This window comes from Haemorhous mexicanus, chromosome 2 (assembly GCF_027477595.1).
Source record: "Haemorhous mexicanus isolate bHaeMex1 chromosome 2, bHaeMex1.pri, whole genome shotgun sequence".
NCBI classification, from domain to species: domain Eukaryota; kingdom Metazoa; phylum Chordata; class Aves; order Passeriformes; family Fringillidae; genus Haemorhous; species Haemorhous mexicanus.
In genome coordinates, this window is record NC_082342.1 from 52,859,312 (window position 1) to 52,880,918 (window position 21,607).

A 21,607-nucleotide genomic window follows, 5' to 3' on the forward strand; every position below is an offset into this window, starting at 1 on the left:
AGTCCTGTATGTGCTAAGCTTGCAATGCAAAGTACTGCCAAAATACTTGACTGTGAAACAAAATCCTTGTTTGGAGGAGCTTGTCAACTAAATACTTGCTGAAGTGAAAGAAATGCATTTTCCAGGGCACCTACATTTCAGTCCTGTGTCAAGTTAAAGGTATCTTGGATGTTTGCCCACAACACACTAAACTTGTTTAAAATTCCTGACATTATTGAAGTACTTTTCCTGTAAACGAGTCAGAAGTCAGAGATCTCTGGATTATCTTTACTGCTGCCTCTTTGTATTCCCTCAAATTAAATGTCTTTCAGCAGACCAGACAGCTGCAAGACAAGCAGATTTCAGATCTAGCAAGTACCTTCCACAATCAAGCCCTTTTGTTATGTAAAGTCCTCTTCCCAGGAGAGGAAATCTGAGGTTAAGAAAACTTTCTGAGAGTATTTTTTAATATTTACATGGACACAAAGAACAGTGACTATATGCAATATACATTTATTCACAATATGCTGACAGCTGATATTACTGTGCACAGTAATCCCATTTCATTTAATATATGCTGCATTCAGGCCTTGCTTGATAGATTTCAGCCCCTGTAGTCTGCACCCAGAAGGACACAGCTGAGATGAGAATTTATTATAGAACTGTTAGTCCATGTAATCACAAAATAAATATATTTAGTGTGAAGTATTATACATAGCAAAGTACAATCTCTCACTGTTTCACTCTTAATAATTTAAAACACTCTTCAAGACCATTATCATCTTAGCTATAGATTGATTGTTGCTTTTATGAATAGCTGAAAAGGAAAGGAGTAGAAGAAGAACATCTGTTACTTTTTCTATAATCTGTCTCCTTCACTGTCTCAGATTTACAAACTCAGTTGTTGTTCCCCAGGAGGGCATTGCAGCAACTAAACAGGTTACCCAAAGCCTTGAGGAAGCTCTGACCTTGGAAATTTTAAGACTCAGCTAATTAAAAGCAAGTCTGACACGATCTGGGGTCAGCAATAGTTCCACTTGGAGTTTAAGGTTGTATCAGATGCTCTCCAGGGGTCCTTTTCAACCAATGTGTCTTGGATTCTCTTTCATAATCTGTTGTTTTAAATTTTCTTCCACTTCTTTGTTCTCAGCTAGGTCTTTTCTGTTGTTTAAGATCAAATGTAGATCTCTTTGCTTTGCCAGGAGAGTTATTAGCAGCAGTTTCATGAAGACTTGGCTGAATCTATCTTTCCAGAAGACATCACAGTAGTAAATCTCCAGTTTTCACCAAGCCCTATGATTCAGATGATTCTCCTAGTTGCTTATAAAAATAGTAATTTATCTGGTTTGGTGGTAATTAGTGATTACCCTTGCCTCTAACAGACTGAGTGCAGCAGAGAATCTGTACCATGCTCTGAGTGAGGTGCTGCAGCACGTTGTTTCTGTGTTGGAGCAAGATGGTGGAAACAGTAGGGCCAGTATCAGTCTGCCTGGTCCTAACTGTTCTCAGATGGGCAGTTGAGATGCTTTCGAGAGAGATTCCCAAATGAGTAGTTATGAAATTGATTGGTACAGGAACTCCATCCATTTTATAAATCATTGGTAGTGTATAGCCTACAGTGTGTGGGCCGATTTAGCATTTAAAGAGAATCATTCCATCCAACAACTTCCATTATCAATAAAGTCTGAATTCAACTCACCTGATTTTAGGTGCTTAACTCCCATGCACCAGCACAGAAACAGTAACAGGCAATACTGTGTTTGTCATCCAGACTGGGATTTGGGAAGCGCTTCTCTCTAGTGAGGCATACTTATGGTACAGGTCCTAACCTACATTCCTACCAAAGAGAAACGCCTTTGGTAACTTGGAATAAATCATATAAAAATGTTGCACACATTTATTTTTAAAAATATTCCTCTGTTGCTCCTAACTGCTGAGCACTAGGCCTTAGTGAGATATATTTGGGCAGTGAAAATGGATGGGTATTTGTCAAAATCATTGTTTCAGCCAGTGCAAGTTTAATATATTCTTTTTATTCATTATTCACTTTATATATTAATAACTGAAAAGTACTAGAATGTTTCTGGAAGACTAGACTGGTTTAGGACTCAAAACATTAAAAAAATCTGCTGAGAAGAATAATTCCCGGATGCAGTGCAATATTTCTGGAATCTTCCCAAGCAGCAGTAAAGTTTTAGTAAGAAGGTTCTTCCCACAAGGGAAAACAAAAGGTTTTTTCTGATTTTTCCATGCTGCTGTTTGGCCTTAGTATGTCCATTATATTATGTGATTAGCCACTTGACAGGAATATTAGCAAAACAATGCCCGGAATGGGCAGAAAAAGTAATGTGCTGATCAGATCTGTTAACCCTGTAGAGACCAGAAAAAAAAGCTACCTGTGGCTAAAAGGCTTATAAAGATTGATTTGTCTTTACAGGAAAGAATGTCTTTCAGTAGTAGGTTATGATGAACTCTGTAATTAGTTTCACAGCTGCCCAGCTGTACACTGTCTCCAGCACAATAACTCTTATTCAGTATCCTAGAGCAGACATTCAGCTCTTCCCAGGGAGATGGTCTCTTTTGCACTTTGTTATTCAAAGAGAAACAACCATGCCATTTGTTTAGAAAGGAAAGGAGCTCATACTTGAGTAAATAATGTAATAAACTGTATTTTGCTTTACAGAATATTCAGAAAAGATTCTGCTTTCTAACCTGTGATGCAGCTAGTTACTTGGGAGACAACTTGAGAGGAATAGGCTCCAAGTTTGTGAGATCTTCTCAGATGTTAACATCATGTTCAGAATGTCCCACCCTCTTTGTAGATGCAGAAACAGTGAGTATATTCCTTTCAAAAGGCACATACTTCATTGCTGTGTGTTATTTTACTGGCTCTTTCACTTTTGAGCAACTCCTGAACAGATACGCCAAAAAGAAATTCTCCTCCTATCTTACATGTTTTATCTCTTCTTGGGAACCGTATTTCCATTCATTTTCTGTATTATTTTATTAAGTAAGTAGTGACAGATGGGCAGTATAAAATCATAGACTCATGGAATAGATATGATGTGTTGAACCTGTGTGCCAAACCCCAACATAAAACAGATGCCTGCTGGACCCAATTGGCTCCACAAATTTAAAAAAAGCAGCTATTTTTTTACATAGTTCAGCATGAAAGGTGGTAATATGTGCAATGATTTCGTTTGAGTCAATTGTGATACGAGGATGATGATGGCTGAAGAAGAGCCAGCTGTGCCCAGGTGGCCAAGAAGGCCAGTAGCATCCTGGCCTGTGTCAGCAATAGTGTGGCCAGCAGGAGCAGGGCAGTGATTGTGCCCCTGTACTCAGCACTGGTGAGGGCACACCTCAAATTCTGTGTTCAGTTCTGGGCCCCTCACTACAAGGAGGGCATTGAGGGGCTGGAGCATGTCCAGAGAAGGGAAATGGAGCTGGGGAAGGGTCTGGAGCACGAGTCTTCTGAGGAGCAGCTGAGGGAGCTGGGGGTGTTTAGCCTGGAGAAAATGAAAGCTCAGGGGAGACCTTATTGCTCCCTACAACTATCTGAAAGGAGGGTGTAGCCAGGGTGGTGGGCAGCCTTTTCTCCCTGACAGCCAGCGACCAGGTAAGAGGGAACAGCATCAGGTTGTGCCAGAGGAGGTTCAGATTAGATATTAGGAAAAGTTTCTTCACTGAAACAGTGTTAAGTTTTGGAACAGGATGCCCAGGGAAGCAGTAGAGTCACTGTCCCTGGAAGCATTTGAAAGTGCCACATCACCAAGATGATGTGGCACTTTGTGATACGGTATAGTGGGCATGATGGTATTTGTCAAAGGTTGGACTTGATCTTGGAAATCTTTTTCAACTTCAATTATTCTATAATTCTATAAAAAAATATATTAGGGAATTAATGAGATTGCCCTTCCCATTGTCTTCATTCTGGCTCATGTTTATCCAGCAACATGAGGACAGCGTGACATCCCACAGTGAAGTCTAGAGGTAGAAACTGGCCAAGTGTAGTCTTGAGCCCACTGCTGTGACCATGGAAGAGCTGTGCCTTACATCATCAGAGAGCTGTGGAGAGAAACTGATTAAGCTTTATGTACTGTTCCATTTTAGAGAGGTCCTCTGCTAAGTCATTAAACACAGAACATAGTTTCAATTCCACGTTATTATAGGTGCAACTTTTGCTGTTTCACTTTTCAGTATAATATCCTAGTTATGTAGATTTTTGCATAAATGTTAATATTTTTCAGTATTAGTATATGTAAATCTAGGTATTCTTTTGCAATATCTTTCCTATACTGTCTAGCAGTATTTCCATTCTTTTATAGTGACATTTACAGACCCTTTGATTTCATTTCTCCAGCTGCTCTCTTGTGGCCTTCTTGAAAAGCTGAAGTTCAGTGTTCTAGAGCTGCAGGAGTACCTGGACACATACAACAACAGGAAAGAGGCCACACTCTCGGTATGCTCAATTATGCTCTTGGTCTTGTCTGTATATTTAGGCTATGTCAGGAAACTGCACATCCACTCACATCTGTTTAAACTAACATTCAGTAGAAAAACAGGTTTCAGATACTGGATTTATTGAATGTTTCTTCCTGGATATATGAACCAGAACTAAAAAGTAGTTATTTTATCCTTTAATATTAGAAACAATAGTATCTTTAATATCCCTGGTCTCTCTCCTATTTATTCATTAATAATTTTCTTAATTCATGCCAGTGAAATGCTAATAGAAATCAAGACTACACTTTTTAAATTACAGTCATCATCTATGGTAATAAAAAGATGCAATTGGAAATTTTTATTTAAAAGATGTGCTATGAAACTAAAATACTGCTTCTCTTTCTTCGAATCAAAGCATAGATCTTACTAATATTTTCTTTAATTTCTTTCTGAAAACAGTGGCTTGCAAACTGCAAAGCAACATTTGCTGGGGGCTCACGAGATGGAGTTATAACTTGCCAGCCAGGGGACTCCGAAGAGAAGGTAATGACTGGCCAGTATTATTTCTCTCCTATAAAGTGACAAATGTGTGACGTGCCTTGTTCTTGAACCCACAAGAGCCTGCTCCACTTCCTCCTTGATTGTCTGCTGGGCTTGGGCATGACCCAGTTTTCACACTTTAGGCTTGAAGCTATTGTTGTTGCCTCAGTCCTGGCCACAGGAAATGGGAAGTATTCACAGGAGGTACTTCTGCTGTCCTACTCTAGACAAAGAAGCAGAGCTGACCCTAACCATGTGCTCTCCCTTTTAGAAAGCCATTGCAGCAGCAGTTTTCCACAGTGTCTCTGAAAATCATTCCTGCTGTACTCTCCTTCCATGTTACTCCCATTTTATCTTCAGCTGTTACATTCTCCTTCTGCCCAGCAGCAAAAATTGCCTGGTTGAAATACGCTTAGGTCAGTAGTTACAAAACAATGACTGTAAATTGGCCAGCAAAATTATTTATGCTGTAGATAAGTATTTAGAGCTAAGGCAAAATATCTCTTTATCAATTTTTAACAAAAATTTCATATACACATGTACATGTATATTTATTTGTTGTTTATGTTTCTTTATTCCAGTTAAGGAATGGTATTTTCAGATATCAATACCATCAGCAGTTAATACTGTTATTTGATATATTAAGTATAGGAAACAGATGATATCTTGGTGATGTATAATGAGTTAAGGAATGTTATTTTGTTGGGCTGTTTCCTTTTGGAAGAAAGACGGTGGAGGGATGGGAAAAATAGGGGGCTGGACAGAATTAGCCAAAATTGGGAAGCTAGCAAACAGCATGTAGAAAAAAAGTGATGTTTCCTCTTCCCATGTATTTTGACTTATAAAAGATAATTGTTACATATTCAGAACACAGACTTGCCTGTTGTAACCATTTTTTCAAATACCTTGTTTTAATCTTAAGTTGGTTTCAGTTTGTCTGTCTTCTCCTCCAAGTCACTTTATTTTCTTCTGTCTTTATCTTAATCTCTCTTTCCTATCTCTATGTGTCTTCTTGTCTTTGAACTCCCTTGATCTTTGTTTTTATACGTCATTTTCCAAGAATCCCAAATCCATGCCACCCTTGCATTTGGGCTTCCTTGACCTTATTAGCAAATCTGATTTTCTAATAAATCCTCTGGCTGCAATCACAGGCAGTGGGAAAATTGTTCAATCTTCCCCCACTTAGCACTGGCACCCGCAAAAGTTAGGCACTTTCCAGTGCATTTAAAGGAGATACTGTCTCTTCTGTAATTGTGATGGTGTGCAAGGAAGTTACAAATGAGCTATTCTGAAGTCTAAAAAAAGTAGCACATATCTCTGCCTCTCCTGTGAGAAGGAGGTGGAGTATATGGCACTACTAGGATGTGTGTGGGCATTCGGTTCCCTGGGATGTACAAACACCCTGAACAGTGACTTCAGACTGTGGTGTTACATACCTTGCTGTAGACAGCCTAATTTATCCTCTTCATCTCTCTTTTGGAAATGCATAGAATGGGATGGAGAATGACACATCTTGCTGATCAACTGCATTGTTTCTTTTTTGAAAAAGTAAAAAAATTATGCTAATGAGAAGGAATAACCTGAACTCATATATGCTGGCCTAAACACATCTAAAAGTCAGTAGATGTCATGTTAGACCTGTGTAGATTTTTCTAACTAGGTGTTCTCTGTTTCTGAATTAAATGTGTGTTTTGTGAAGCCAGGGTTGGTATTTACACTCCTTATCAGACAGACTGAAAAGAAGGTTTCTTACTCCTTTTGGAGTCCCTGGTTTCTCCCCAACATTATTCATTCAGGCCAAAATGCATTATTCCTTGGAAGCTGACAGGATGAACAGGCATATTTCTTTTCTTCCCCTACTCATTCACCTCAATTGAAGCAGCTTTTCCCAAAGGAACAATCTGTTTATTCAATGAAAGTGCAATGGGAGGAAGAGGCCAGGAAAACTGAGGAAATGCAATTAGGAAGGGACAAGGAAAAATTACTGCTAGATTGGCAAGTATTTGTTTTCTTATCTTTCCTCTCCACTTCTCCCTCAACATGAAAGGCTAAAGAATCTAATAATTGTAGGGGGGAAAATGTCTGTCTTACAGTGATAGTCACAAGGGAACCTGCCTAAACTCTCAGCCTTGTTGAGGTTTAGTCTAGGGCCTGAAATCCAAATGAAAACTTCTGTCTGAAAAAAAAAAATTGTTTAGCCAAGCACAAAACCAGGCTACTCCTGAAAAAGGTTCAGAATTAGGAGAAAGAAGAAAAAGCAACAGCTTGCTCTACAGAAGGCAGAGATCTTAGATTCTTAGAATTCCTCACCTGGTAAAAAGCTTGAGGGGAAAACAGACCCTTTTACAGATGAGACAGATGTGAGACCAAATTCAGCCTTGTCACAAATGGTTGTGTCACAAACGCCTCCTGATGCTGGTAACTAATTTGGCACAGTTTCTCTAATCAGATCTTATTTCAAAATACTTGCACATGATTTGTTGACTATTGTTACTTTTACTGCAAATGGGCAAAGACAAAACTTGCTTATTCTGACATTAAAGAGGCTTGAAATAGAAGCTGTCTAGGTCAGTTGCTAGAGCTAGCAACTTTTCTGAAATTGGGTAAAAGCTTCTTGTCCCAGAATGTCTTTCCCCTGCCTTAGCATTGCAACAAATTACATGATTTGGACCTGTGTGATTGTAAGCTTTGATGCTACTTTGAGCAATAGAGTCTCAATGACATGGGAGGCAAGTTATAGACAAAAGATAACTGCACATGCCATTGTGTCCTTCTTTGATGCTGCATTTACTGGCTGTTTAAAGAATTGGGCAAATGAACATTTAGTATTTTCAGCTGCCAAAACCACTGATTGTGTAGTGTCTATCAACTAATCTAAAACACTTTCCTTACTCTAAGAATTAAGCCAGAAATTGAAAAGTGTGAAGGCTGTGATCATTCCACCTGGGTCCTTGCTGCTTCAGAAAAAAAAGAAATATCACTTCAGCCAGTAATTAATCTCTTTTCAACTTCCAAGGAATCTTTCATTTTACAGTGAAAGAGGGAGGAAGTTACACTCACGATATTGGAGAGCAATATGGAGCTGAGCATCAGTAGCTCAGGGAAATTTTGTATCCAGTGTATTTTCTTCCAGTGAAGAAGGAAGTTTTTCATGTAATGTGAAACCCCTTCCTCACCCCCTTTTTTTTTTTTTTTTGGCTTGCCCTGGTTTTGGAAGCAGTACAGAGGAGACAGTGTTTTCTGGCAAAAAAGACCATGGAATTCACTTATTTGCTGCTTCCGCCTCCCTCTTCCCCTCTTCTTTAAAGTAAATTCCATGGCAAATTATATATGGATTCCAGTATTTTTGAAAGTCTAAGTGAAGCTTGGTGGCATGCTAAACTTCAGAGTAGCTTAAGAGAGACAACAAGATTTGAAAAAACACAAGCCAGCACACCTGTGAGTGTACTGGAACACAGTGATCTGTCTGCTCTTGTCTTCTTCTTATCTTGAATTTAGCTTTATAAAGCTTCATTTATGTGAACTGCATGGAAGCCAAGCTATAAAGGGTTTTTTTTGAAGAGTACTAAATAGAAGAAGCAACTATTCAAGCAATGTTAAAGGAAAAAAAAATTAAGCATCACAAGACCTTAAAGCTTAGATTGTCATGGTTTTATAGAAAAGCAATGCAGGGTTTGGGGCAACACTTTTCATATATATATATCTTAATAGTAAGGCCAGTGTAAAGAAAACAGACTGAAATGCTCTGTTAGACTCATCAAAGTTAATATTATTTCACATTTCTGTATTTCTGCCTTTGTATTGGTGGGAAGGTAAATAATTTTAATAAGAATTCCATATGCTTATTAACACTGTGTGCATATGCACTGACATCAGGCTGTAACTGGGCAGATGTGGTTGTGGTTGTTACTAACAGCATTTACATGATGACTCTCTCCATGTAAAATGTAATGAGATTGTAATATTTATAAAATAAGAAAAGCTGCATTAAGTGAACACAGAGTGCAAATGTTAGTTCTTAGCAAAGAGGAACACTTCTGTTTCAAAGAGAGCATTTAGTCCCATAATCTTTGAAATGCTAATGCAAGTCAATTAGAATTTTTATTATTATTGGAACAGGACTTGCACTGACATTTTAATAGCTTCAGAATTATAAACCAGTGAATCATTAGTGGTGAGAGGAAGGAATACAAGGCTCGACTTGTGGCATTGCCATGTAGTTAAACAAAATTGGCATTTTCCACACTTTTTTTTTCTTTGTGATAGTCATAACTTGAAAGTTATATGCAAAACATTTCCATTGTAATGTGCCAAGTAATAAGCCCAGCAGCCATAAAACTTATCCTGCCAATTTTGTTAGATCTATTTGTAAAAAAAATAGAAGTATTTTTAAACAAGAAAATATTTAGAAATAGCAAAGTTCAGTTTTATTCATCACTTGAAAATAATTCCTAATTTTTTTGGTACTTTGCAATATGAGCTTTTCTTAATAAGAAAAAGACAAATTTAAATAAAAGTATTGTTTCAAGAGTTTTCTAACACTATTTCACTGTAAGTTCTTGAGCTGCTGGGTAGAATAAATCTAAGCTAATAAATCTGAAGATCTAACTGAGGATATTTAGACTGGAATTTATCATTAGAATTAAAGCTTGGTTTTATTAAGAATGCTGTGCATGTTGAATGTGATATTCCAACCAATTATCAGGTTGAGGCAAGCATTGCTAATACTGCTGATAAGTTATGCTGTTACAGATGGGCTGTGCTTCCTATTGCATGCATTACACTGACACTATACTTTCTTTCCTTTCCTTTTCTCCTGTGCCATGCTTGCTGTGTAGCAAATGGAATCTCTTGCAGTAAGTTGAAGTTCTTTGATATTTTTTGTCCATCTGTGGATGGACTAACACACCCCAATTCTACTGTTTTACTTCTAAGCATGTTTTCTTTTTTGTTATAATTTTCCTATACAATACGTGCTTCTAAATGTGGTGACTAAAATAATTTACTAACATGTGTTTTGTGAAATCAAAAAATACTGTGCCAAAATTTTGACACTTTCATATGCTGTTTCAAATGGTCATTTACATGCATTTTTACAAATCAAGTTTTTTGAATGGATGTAATATGCTGGGTCAGGAAACATTTTTTGTTATTTTAAAATTAATCATTTTCCATTTTTCCTAGTGAAAACTACAATTTATAGTTGGAAGTTATATTTCAAATGGGTTTTGTGCATGTGTTGATGAACAATTTCACCACTATTGGTTTCTAATACTTATTCAGGAAGGACAAAAATTGAGTTTCTTGATACAGTAACTAAATACTAAGTGAGTCAAACTACAACCATTACTTTGACCTTAGTTTGTTTTCATTCAGGTTAACAGCCACAAGGGTGAAACTGAATTATTGTTTATCAAGGATTGAAAAAAAAATCCAGTGTTTCAAGCTGTCATGAGATGGGGTTTTGAATGATGTGAGGCTTGTTTTCAATTATTAACTCCCTGACAGCTGCAACTATATTTGTATGTAACTGCTATGTAGTGATGCTAGGTCTCCAAAATTTGAATAAAGTGAATTTGATCCCAGCTAGGGAGCCTCAGGCTGTGTCCCTACTTGGGAGCTGAACAGGACCAAGGAAGAAGCGAGTGTCCCTGGGCTGGCACTTGCTCAGGTGAGCGATCAGCACCTTCCCTGGGCAGGCCACCAGCCAGCCCCTGACATGCCTGAGCAAGGCTTGAGAGAAGACAGAAGCCAAAGGCATCTCCAGGAGGCTGTATCTAAACAATCAGTCTTTATTTTGGGAAGAGAATCGCAGATTTGGCAGTGCGCTGTGCCCTTGGTTACAGAGGATGGCCCCTGGGCAGGCTTATTTCACTAGGAGTATTCCTCATGCCCTCCCTCTTTGTTCTGATAGGCTTTGTCCCTGTCCACAAGTCAGTTCTGCCCTAGCACATCTGCTCCCCACCACATATCTGCAGGGCCTTCTTTCTGCATTTGTGGGTCTTGGCTGTCATATCCAGTCTGGTGAGATCATAGAATGGTTTGAGTTGGAAAGCACCTTAAAGATCATATAGTTTCAACCCCATAGGCAGGGACAGCTTTCACTAGACCAGGCTGCTGAAAACCTCATCCAGCCTGGTCTTGAACACTACAGGGGTAGAGCATCCACAACTTCTCTAGACAACCTGTTCCAGTGCCTCCCTACCCTCCACATAAAGAAATTCTTCCTAACATCTAATCTAAATCTCACCTCTTTTTGCTTAAAGCTTGCCCCTTGTCCTACCATGATCTGCCTTTGTAAAAAGTTGCTCTCCATGTTTTTTATGTGCCCCTCTAAGTACTGGAAGGTTATTATAAGCCCTTCCTGGAGCCTTCTCTTCTCCAGGCTAAAGCCTCTCATCCTGTCTTCACAGGAGAGGTGCTCCTGATGCTGCCCAGGATGTGGTTTGCCTTCTGGGCTGTGAGCACACACTGCTAGGTCACATTCATCCAGGAGAACTCCACAGAGCTGCTCTCAATGAGTTCCTGTTCCAGTCTGTGCTCATGTCTGGGATTGCCTCAGCAAGCCCTTTGCACTTGGAGCTGTTGAACCTGATTTAGGTTCTCATGGTCCTGGATGGCATCCCATCCTTCTATGTCATCTGCAAACTTGCTGAAGGCCTTCTCCTTGCTGAAATTCCTCCTTTCCATTTGGGACAGGAGCACTTCAGTTCTGCCCTCCAGTAATAGACATTAAACATAATGACATAGATACAGATCCACAATGGCACAGAGCTCAGACCAGGCAAATTGACAGTGCTGAGCTCTGCTGCTCTGGTGGTGCTGAGGTGTAAGCAGCGCCATGTGCCTGGCCTTCAGCAGGACAAACTCTGCTAGGCTGACACCTTCTGGCTTGGCACTATCCTCCTGCTCCCACTTTCCTCCACAAACCCTCTTTGGAAGGAGGCTAGCTCTGCCTCATTTTGGCAGTGCCCTTGGCTGTTTGTTCTGATGGGTAGTTGGTGTCGACCTCACCCTGATGAAAAAAGATGAAATTTGCTTTTGACCTTAGCTCCTTTTGACCAGCCCCTGTGAGGCTGGTACAGAAATCTGGGGAAGTGGAACACTAAACTGTGGTTCTGATTTTGGCTAATTATTAAAAAATGTGGCACTTAAATGTTGAACCATAAGTAAATAAAACACTTCAGTCAAATTAACATTTATAATGTACTTAAAGTACTTTCTATTAGTGTTTGTGCTGACATTTGCACAGTCCCAAATTCAGTAAAGAGCTGCAGCATGTGCTAGTAACTAAGCATGTATGAAGTGCTTTAAAGAAGAAAACACGAATAGCTTCTTCTTTTCTGCCAATTTTGGCATGAAACTCTGCTGTAGTTCCTCCAAACAGATGGAAATATCACCGAGCCCACCCTTGGTCACGGTGTCTGTTACCGTAGGCAAATCAAATACGGTTGGAAGTCTGTAAGGCTTTCCTGCCAAAGGGTCACTACAAGGTCAGCACTTGCACTTGCAGGATTTTCACTTTTTATATAATTAGCTGAATATTAAATGTTCTTCCCTTCTTCACCGTGATTCAGCTGTGGAACTAGGAGATTGCCCTCCTGTTAGACACAAGAATAGCAGGAACTATAAGCATATTAACTTGACCTCTGTGGCAGCTGTGCCCATCACCCATTATTTCAATCTGTCTGAATCTTTTATGTCATGCTGCACTTTACGCTGGAAGAAACAAGTGAATATTAATAGAGGAGTATCTACTTACTCTGGGAGAATACTTCATAAAAGCCAAATACCCTCTTACAAATTAAACTCCATCCATCTGTTGTATAGTTTCTTTAAGATGGTGGAAAATCCATGAGAAGCGTTTTAACTTCCAGGGCTGGCATTTCCTCCTTCTCACTCCTAGATGAATTTATCACCTCTGTGTCTCTCTCCTCAGAGGAGCAGGCAGGAGCTTTGACCATCTTGGACTACTATTTCATGGCTTCTGTCTTAGATTTCCATCCCTTAGAAGAGGTCTTTGACCTTATCTGAAATTCCGGAGTTTCATGTTCTATGTGGGGAAGTCACTTCCCCTGTACTCTGTTTCTGCTTTCCAGCTGCAAACTGGAGACAGTGAAGCTAACCAAAACAGAATATTTTGAGGCTGATGCTGACATGTGCTACATGAGACCTAGCTGTCCTAATTTTATTTTCAATGTCAATATGACTTAGCTGCAGAAGAAAACTCATTACTTATTTTCTGAAATAGTATATGATCATACTTAAGTAAAATAATGTTTTTTAGAACAAACTATCTCAATGTGTTTTGTTAGTTATCAAAAATTATCTAAACTCACGAATATTTATTAATTATTTCTTCTCCTACAAATCTTTCCTTAGCAATTGGAACTCTGTCAGAGATTATATAAACTGCACTTCCAGCTGCTGTTGCTTTTTCAATCCTACTGTAAACTTATTGGACAAGTGCACGAAGTGAGTTCCATGCCAGAGGTATGTAACTACAGAGTCCTATACTGAAAATTCCACTTTATTTTCATGTTCTTATTTTTCCTTTCTCTGGACTTAACAACAAGGATTCCACTATCTCACACTGATTATGAATCTGCAGGCATACATAATCAACTAAATATCTTAATGTCCTGTATTTTTAATTCTGTAATGTTTAGAAACCTTTTTCTCTAAATATTTTGATAAGGCACACTCTCACTTTTGACCCAAACATCTTTTTGGTTTTAGATATATCTATGAATCTTACTTTAAAAAAATTTCACACAAACAGTACTGTTAGTAAAGTTTATTTTCAGCAGTTGCTTAAAATATGTAATACTTTGAAATATCTTTGAGGTGATCACTTTAAGCTGAATGATTATCATTTAATTTAGCATTCCATGTGTATTTTTCTCCTGGTAAGGAGTAATATGTATATATTTTAAACTATTGAGTAGAAGAACTTGTACTCTGCTCTGTAAAATAAAATTTGAAGCGATTACATGTATCTTATGACATATTCTAGTAGTTTATATATGGCCTATAAACAGAAATTGTTTTATCAGATGTGCTGTCAGAATAAAAAGAGTTTGAATATATATTGTATCTTAAGGATACAATAAATTGTATGTTGTGAAGGCTGGCTTACATTGTGACTGGGCTGTTCACTTTTAAGACAAGACAGGACAATAGGCATCTACTACTACTACTAGAGCAGTATAAGTTTTAAGAGTATTTTTGCTGAGTCCACAAGCTATTACTTGAAGGAAATTCCATTGTCAGTTCATGTGACAGTGGTTATTTTTAGCATGTAGGAGCATGAAAAAGTAGATCCTTGGAAATTATTAACTAAGTATTTATGAATCTTGTGCCATATTAACTTTTCAGCCTGAGAAAGGGTTATATATTTCTTGTCCATCTGTTAATCATGTCAGATGCTGCATGTGTTTTGTAAATAAATATCAACATCTTGCTAGGAGAAGTACATGCTTTCTTCAGTTCTTCTACTATGATGTGAAAAAAGTAGCAAGGGTGAAAAATAAAAGCTTGTTTAGTTATGCTCCTGCATTTTAGCAAGCCAAAACTACAGCATAATGTTAAAGGATGCACAAAGGTAAAAAAAACCCTGTAATTTGGTTTTTCTCTATATTGTACAGAGATCAAGAAATGTCCTTGTATTAAATTGGGGTCTTTTCCATAATGTGTACATCCAATGTAGTAGTAAGGACAAACTTGAAGTACCTACTCCATGTGGGGCTTTTGGAGAATGAAAATACCCATCTCTCATTTGTCTCCTTGGAACAGCTGTTAAATATGTCAAGAGAACTGAGTGAGCTGAAGAAAAATCTGAAGGATGCTACTGCTGCACTCGCAGCTGAGCCTCTGACAACAGAATCTGAGCCCACATTCAACTCTACTGAAGCAGCTATTCAGTCCATGCTGGAGTGTTTGAAAAACAATGAACTTGTTAAAGCCGTCAGACAAATAAGAGAATGCAGGCAAGTTTTGCTACATGGTTCATATTAGACTTTCATGTTATTAGAAAAGTATGCATTTATTATCTTCCTAATGAAACACAATGCACAGGATCAGCATAATTAATTAATTGTTTCAACAAGGAACATCGGGGCATTGATACTGGCTTTTGGAGAAGTGTGCCACAAGTAACTATCAAACATATGCTTGCAATAATTAAGATGTTTAATTACATTCTGTAGATCAAAAGTCCCATGAGACTCTTAAGAATCTTTATTGAGTTAATTCCTTACAGGTGCATGTCATTGGCGTGAGCTAACATTCAACCCAGTTTCACTTACACCTATTTGAATGAGTTTTCTTAACCATTTTTTTAGATAATGGAAATTGCATTTTTATGTGTATTCAGTGCCTGATACCAGAATATGAGTAACAAATGAGTGGTGTAAAACAGTGAGCTGCTTTAGGCTTAGCGCGTGCAAGATCATTCTTCATTTAGAGATCTGTCACATAGCTCCTCTCTCTGCTAATAAACCCGTAATGAAATGCCTGTTTTTTTCCTGTCTCCTTGCAGGATTTTGTGGCCCAACGACATCTTTGGAAGCAGCTCTGATGATGAAGTCCAGACACTACTGAATATTTACTTCCGCCACCAAACCCTGGGTCAGACGGGCACCTATGCACTGGTGGGCTCCAACCAGAGCCTGACTGAAATCTGCACCAAATTGATGGAACTGAACATAGAGATCCGCGACATGATCCGCAGAGCTCAGAGCTACCGGGTCATCAATACTTTTCTTCCAGACTCCAGCGTTTCCGGCACAAGTCTCTGACAGGACCCTTGGGCCCCCTTTCAAGCTGGGAGTGCTGCCCTGTGGGAGTGAGGTGGCTCAATGTCTTCTCAGCCTTACAAAGGTTTGGTCAAACTGTACTCACTCTTGTTACATTTAGGATTTCCTCTAAAAAGCGATGGGCTGAACTTCAAACACATAGCAATACTGTAAGGACAGAGGTAGCATAGAGCACCTGGGACAACATCCTTTGTTCTGTGTTGCACAAAAACCAGTTAGCATTTCACTGAGCAACTGCAACTCACTACTGAAGAAGTGACTTCCATTGCATACCAAAGCCTACTACACTGAACAATACTTCCTTTATAGCAAATTAATTTTTGGTTGGCAAAAGTGCAATGTTTCCTTCACAAAATAGTATTTTTTGTTAAAAAAACAAACCTTGTACATTTTTTCCTTTTTTTTTTCTTATTTAGTTGAGTGAAAGATGGGCAGAATGAAGCTGGCCACGGAATCTCACAAACTTGTTGGTCAAAAGCTGAGAGCCTGTGTATATGAAACAAACTGTAAACAGACTATAATTTAATGTACACTGTAATTTGAATATGATTACAGTATCTTAAAACAATGAGCTGCTATGAAGTACATTTCCTAATGTTACTAGGCTACTGTCTCTGAAGGTACTGGATCATATTGTAGAGGTCTGTTCTTAGGCCCCCCCAAGGATCATGAAAGGTCTTGATAGATTTTTTTTTTTTTTTAATTAAGGACCTTGGCTGCTTTTTACTAGAGGTTTGCTTTTATGAATATATTTATACTATTAAAGGATGGTTGATCTAATTTAACTTGCTGTTTTGTAGGAGAAAGTCCCATCACAGAGTCAAATCTTTTGAACTGTTAAGCATGCATATTTTTATTTAATATAAATTTTGAGTATAAAAAGTAAAAATATTAACGTGAAATGCAAGTTCTCATGTTAAGTTTCTTCAAAGAGAGGTCTTATTTTATTTGTAATGTATATAGAAAAGTCATGACAATATGGGTTTTTTTCTTACATTTAACTGCTGTCCAGTGTTAAATGTATGCATGTAAATCTGTTGCACATCTGAGACACTTTTATTCTGACAACTATGTAACTTATTCACACTGTAAATACACTTAACTGTTTTTGTGAAGTAACTTTGAAATTTGGATCAGTACATCCATTTAACTAAAGTATAAAAATCATATATAGTCACAACACAGTACGTGCTTGTTGTGAAAATTGTGTTCTTGTCTGAATCTGTACTGTTGCACATGGTACCCATGACCAGCAGCCCCCCAAAAAATATCTGTCTCCTGGTTTATGCTGAAACCATTCATAGAAAAGAGTGAGAAATGTAACTACAGCCTGACCAAAAATCCTCACAACTCAGCATGGAAGACTACAACAGCAAAAATAGTTTCACTGGTCTTCCACTATGAAAGCCTCTGAACTTCCTTCTACCCTAAAGAGTGTTTTTTACCCTGTCACAGGTACTGCCAGAAAGTTTTTCCCCTCCTCATCTCAAACACGGGCAGCTTACACCCCTTTTCCTGCCTGTTTTACAGCCATAGTCTGGTTCTGGCAGATAGTCTTTGATTAGCAAGCAGCTGTGGTTTTTATATATACATTTGACAGAGGTAGGGGGAAGACACATTTGCATTTACACCAGACTTAACCCTTCAGATTATTTGCATCTTCCACCCTTGTTCAGTTTGAGTGGCTGAAGGAAAAACACACTATTGTAGCCTGAATCTTAGCATTCCCTGAAGACTTCAAAACAAAGTCTACTATCTTCAGGAAATCAAATGGGTTGCTTCCTTTCATATATACTTTCCTCTTTCAACAAAGGAGGCTGAAACTAAGGGGTATCAAACTAGTGCAAACTTTTTTTGAACTTTATTTACAGCATATATTCAGTGAAATTACATACTTTAAGTTATTATACTTTACAATAATACCGAAGTCTTCATCCATTATCCAATGCCAAGTCAAAAGCCTTAAGTCAAAACATTGCAATAGACAAAGTGCAAAGCACAAAACAGAAGAGGGCACATGGATCAGACAACGTATTTGAAGCTGTAAGTGCTATCACAGGACAGCCTTTTGCCTCTGCAGCGGCCACAGAGTTCTTGGCGATGAGGTCTCTTGGGATCAATATGTCTCTTCCTCTGAGGGCAAGAGCAACGAGTCTTGGAACAGATCTTAAGAAACAAAGGCATGTTAGTAGTAATAGATCAGAGAGGATGCACTTCATGTTAGACTAACATTTGGTTTTTCTTAATAACAGCAACACATTGGGACTGATATACATAAGAACTCTAGTAGTAAAAACCCTGTGGCTTTAAGGTGTGAGAGCTTTCTCATCTGGAAACACCATACATGTAGCAAGCCATAATGCTATGTGAAAACTGTTAAGATAAGCCATCCATGAGAGGAGGGAAACCTACACCAAAACACATTTCCCAAATAACATTTCCTGGTATTTTGATGAAGTCACATTTTCTTCCAGATAAAGTCAATATCAAACTCAACAGCACAATAAGTGTATATGATAACATCTGACAGTTTTAATGGAGTACAGTTAACTTACCTGGCACTGGATTGTTTCCACCCGGTAGGGATTGAAGCCTTTCTGGCACTTGCGACAGAGCTGCTTGAAGTACACCTGAAAAAAAAGGCACGTAGTATAGAGACTTATTCGAGGTGTCGTATACAGGTACCTAGGTTTGCGCCAAAACATCTGATTTGTCAAAGATTTTATGTCATTCTTACAAGTCTCAGGAGAAAAGAGATGTTAACTACCTTGTTGCTTCCAGAAATGCACCACACATAAGCACTCTCCCATCTGGTCTTGCAGTCTTTGCAGTGGAAATAGCCATACTTCTGCTCCAAGAACTGCAGAGACAGAGTTCACTGAGCATTCTCCAGCAGCCCAAGAGCACCCAGCACTCCCTCAGTACTACTCCCCGAGGATGGTGAGGCACTGAAAAAGGTTGCCCAGGAAGCCATATGGAAATATTTGAAGCCATATTGAATGGAGCTCCGAGCAACAGAGTCTAGTGGGTGGCATCCCTGCCCATGGAAGGGAGGTTGCAACTGGATGATCTTAAAGGTCCCTTCCAATCTAAACCGCTCTGCCATGCTTTGATCCACACGTGTGGGTTTTCACAGGCTGGAGGCTCTTCTGCTCTAGGTGAGACAGAGACGGCCCGGGGCAGGACAGGGACCACCGTGCTGCTCATGAGGTGATTTCTGGCCTCCCTGCTTGAGGGTTCGCCCCCCGCCCCATCCCGGCGCACCTGGAAGGCAGCTCCCTGCCTGGGAGTCGCGGTCTCCTCCCGCCGCGTCCTCACGGGCTCCTGGCGCGGCGGCAGCGCGGCCTCCGCCGGGCCCTCCTGCTCCTTGCCGCCGTCCGCCGTCGGGGTCTCCTCGGCCGGCGCAGCCTTCTCGGGGAGCGGCGCGGCGTCGGGCGGCGCGAAGAGGCGGCGGTCGGGCGCGGCTGAGTAGAGGGCGAGGCGGCCCGGGGCGCGCAGGGCGGAAGGGCTGAAGGCGCGGGCGGGCGGCAGCGTGCGCGGCCCCAGCGAGCACTGCACGGCCACGTCGGCCCGCAGGCTCACCTGCACCGCCGCCTCCTTCGTGCTGGCCCGCCGCGGCCGCGGCGCCAGCGCGGGGCCCACCTGCGACAGCAGCGCCTGGAGCTGCGCCCGCCGGTAACTGTCCAGGTAGTCGGAGGGCAGCGGCGTGAAGGGCCCCCCGAGGAAGGGGCTGATGCTGCCGCTCTTGCTCTGCTTCCAGCTGGGCTGCTTGGGCGCAGTGTCCCAGCCGCGGCCGAGCGTGGGGCTGCTCCTCAAATTCTGGTACGTGCTGAAGGGAGAACAGACGAAGCTGTCCATGATTATCGCCGCTACAGGGTTAGCCCTACCTGTGTCCCTGCCCTGCTTTTATCCTACCTGGGGAGCTAATGGTTGCTGATTGATGGGTAAAGTGGAGGCAGCTGACGGCAAGGGAAGGCCGGCTTGCCTGCCTTCCTCCTCTGCTCCTCTGCCAGACTCTAATGATGGAGAGATGTCATTCAGTCACAGCTGGGGAAACCACGGCCTTCGTAGCGAGGAGAAGCCTGCTTGCTTACAGTTCCTTCTGCTCATGGTCTTAAAAGAAGGAAAAGGGGCTTTGGGAAACTAACAAAGTCCTGATAGACTGGGTGTCCCCTGGAGAGCTGAGCAAAGAATCCAGGCAATTACATCTCTGAAAAGAAGTCTTTACCCGTTTTAAAAGGTCAGAGCATCCCCATTCTTCCATGACTTGGGGATTGTCTACCTGGAACTTTTTCTATCAACTGAACCACTTTAGGAAAAGATGGAATATACTCCTGTATACAAACTGAAGTAAGGGAAGGCAATGGCTTAATATCTGTATATGAAATAAGTGCTAATAATACAAGCAAGTAATAAAAGCATGTGCATATTAGACTAATAGTCCTTCTTCTATAATTACATCACTTTAGTTCAATTTTAAGGTAATACAGTTAAAATAATGTAATTAAATCATCCAAACTGTGTACGTAACCCTTAAGTCCCTGGAACTGCAGTGATGTGAAATCCTTTCTTTGTATGACACCTTACCATCTTTATAAATGCATTGCTTTATAAAATTCACTGGGCCAGCAAGAGAGAGGCTAGAGAAGACCTGATAGGGATGATGTCTTTAAATGTTCACAGTGTGTCTGACACTTTCAAGGGTCTGAGATAAATGAGTAAGAAACAGCATTTTTAGAGGGCACAAAGAGGTTAAGATTCAGGAAACACATTCATCAAAATTAAACTAAAAATGTCTCAAGGCTTCACGTTGTGCTTGGGTTTTCAAAGCACTGTCAGTATCAAAGCAAAATAGGGTATTGATATAGCCAAGTTAAAACTTAATGATTGCAGTGTTGCTGCAAAAAAAATAAGTTTTTAGGGTGCTTTAGGAATGGGGATGGAAATCAAATTGGAAACTAGATGCCATCATTTAAACCAACAGTTTGAGTTCCTCCAAAATGCTTTGGGAAGAAAGTTACTGCAGCTTCCCAGAACACTGCAGGGTTAGAAGTTCCTTGAAAGTACAAGGTATATGGAAAATTATTGTAGGACAAGAAACTGATGAAAGTGGCAGATGACTAAGCAGGTGATGTGATAAAACTGCAACATTAGGACTGCTGTGGAGAGGTAGGAAGAAACCCCTTTATGGCACAAGAATAGATGAACATCCCACTAAAATGAAGATGGTAAACTCAAAGCTGGTGGTAGAAAGAGTGTTCCATACATCTTGAAGTGGTTCCATCACCAAAGCCAAGAATTTAATGAAGAGACAAAGCGGGAATGGACATGTATGTGGAGGATAGTTAACATTCTCTTTATTGGAACGTCAACAACTATTTCATGTGTCAAGGCCTACAAAACCACCTGAGAAGCAGAGCCTTTTCCCAAGGGGTCGGTGTTAGCTGCCGTTGCCCAGCAACGCGGGCCGTGTCAGCCGCGGATGTGGTACCTCATCCCCCGGCCTCTACACGCGAAGCTGCTGGCGGCCATCCCGGCTCAGGGCATGCACCCTTTCTGCTCTGTGCGGAGCCAGCCACGGCGGGCCAGCCCTTACGGCGGGCACCACGCGTCCCCGGCCGCAATGCCGGGCCCCGTGCAGGGCAGGCCGGCGCGGCCGAGGCGGGGCCGCTTCGCCGCCGCCTTGCCGGGAGGGGGCCGCGGCGGAGGGCGGGAGCGGCGGATGCTCCCGCTGCGCAGGCGCGGGGCTGCGTTGGCGCCAAGCTTCGAACGAGGCGGCCGGGCTGGGGGTCTGCCGTGCCCCCTCATCCCCCGTCGCCTTCCCT

At 40.6% G+C, this 21,607-nt stretch overlaps 2 protein-coding genes across 8 annotated transcripts in view; one reads left to right on the forward strand and one right to left on the reverse strand.

The window, feature by feature from the left end:
• FRY (FRY microtubule binding protein) overlaps positions 1 to 16,969 on the forward strand; it is a 223,289-nt gene extending 206,320 nt beyond the window's left edge. For all 7 annotated transcript variants that reach the window (XM_059838832.1, XM_059838834.1, XM_059838831.1 and 4 more), the window contains 6 exons: positions 2,663 to 2,812; positions 4,343 to 4,441; positions 4,885 to 4,968; positions 13,348 to 13,458; positions 14,761 to 14,954; positions 15,506 to 16,969. In XM_059838832.1, coding sequence (XP_059694815.1) covers positions 2,663 to 2,812; positions 4,343 to 4,441; positions 4,885 to 4,968; positions 13,348 to 13,458; positions 14,761 to 14,954; positions 15,506 to 15,764 — 897 coding nt within the window. In that variant the 3' untranslated portion in view covers positions 15,765 to 16,969. The remainder of the gene's footprint in view (positions 1 to 2,662; positions 2,813 to 4,342; positions 4,442 to 4,884; positions 4,969 to 13,347; positions 13,459 to 14,760; positions 14,955 to 15,505) is intronic.
• A 640-nt stretch (positions 16,970 to 17,609) lies between these two features.
• Positions 17,610 to 19,640, reverse strand: ZAR1L (zygote arrest 1 like). The gene is made up of 4 exons (XM_059838836.1): positions 19,047 to 19,640; positions 18,550 to 18,642; positions 18,338 to 18,412; positions 17,610 to 17,948 (listed from the first exon to the last, which is right to left on the reverse strand). The coding sequence occupies exons 1-4, from the start codon at positions 19,638 to 19,640 to the stop codon at positions 17,805 to 17,807; spliced, it is 906 nt and encodes a 301-aa protein (XP_059694819.1). The 3' UTR covers positions 17,610 to 17,804.
• Between the last annotated feature and the right edge of the window lie 1,967 nt (positions 19,641 to 21,607).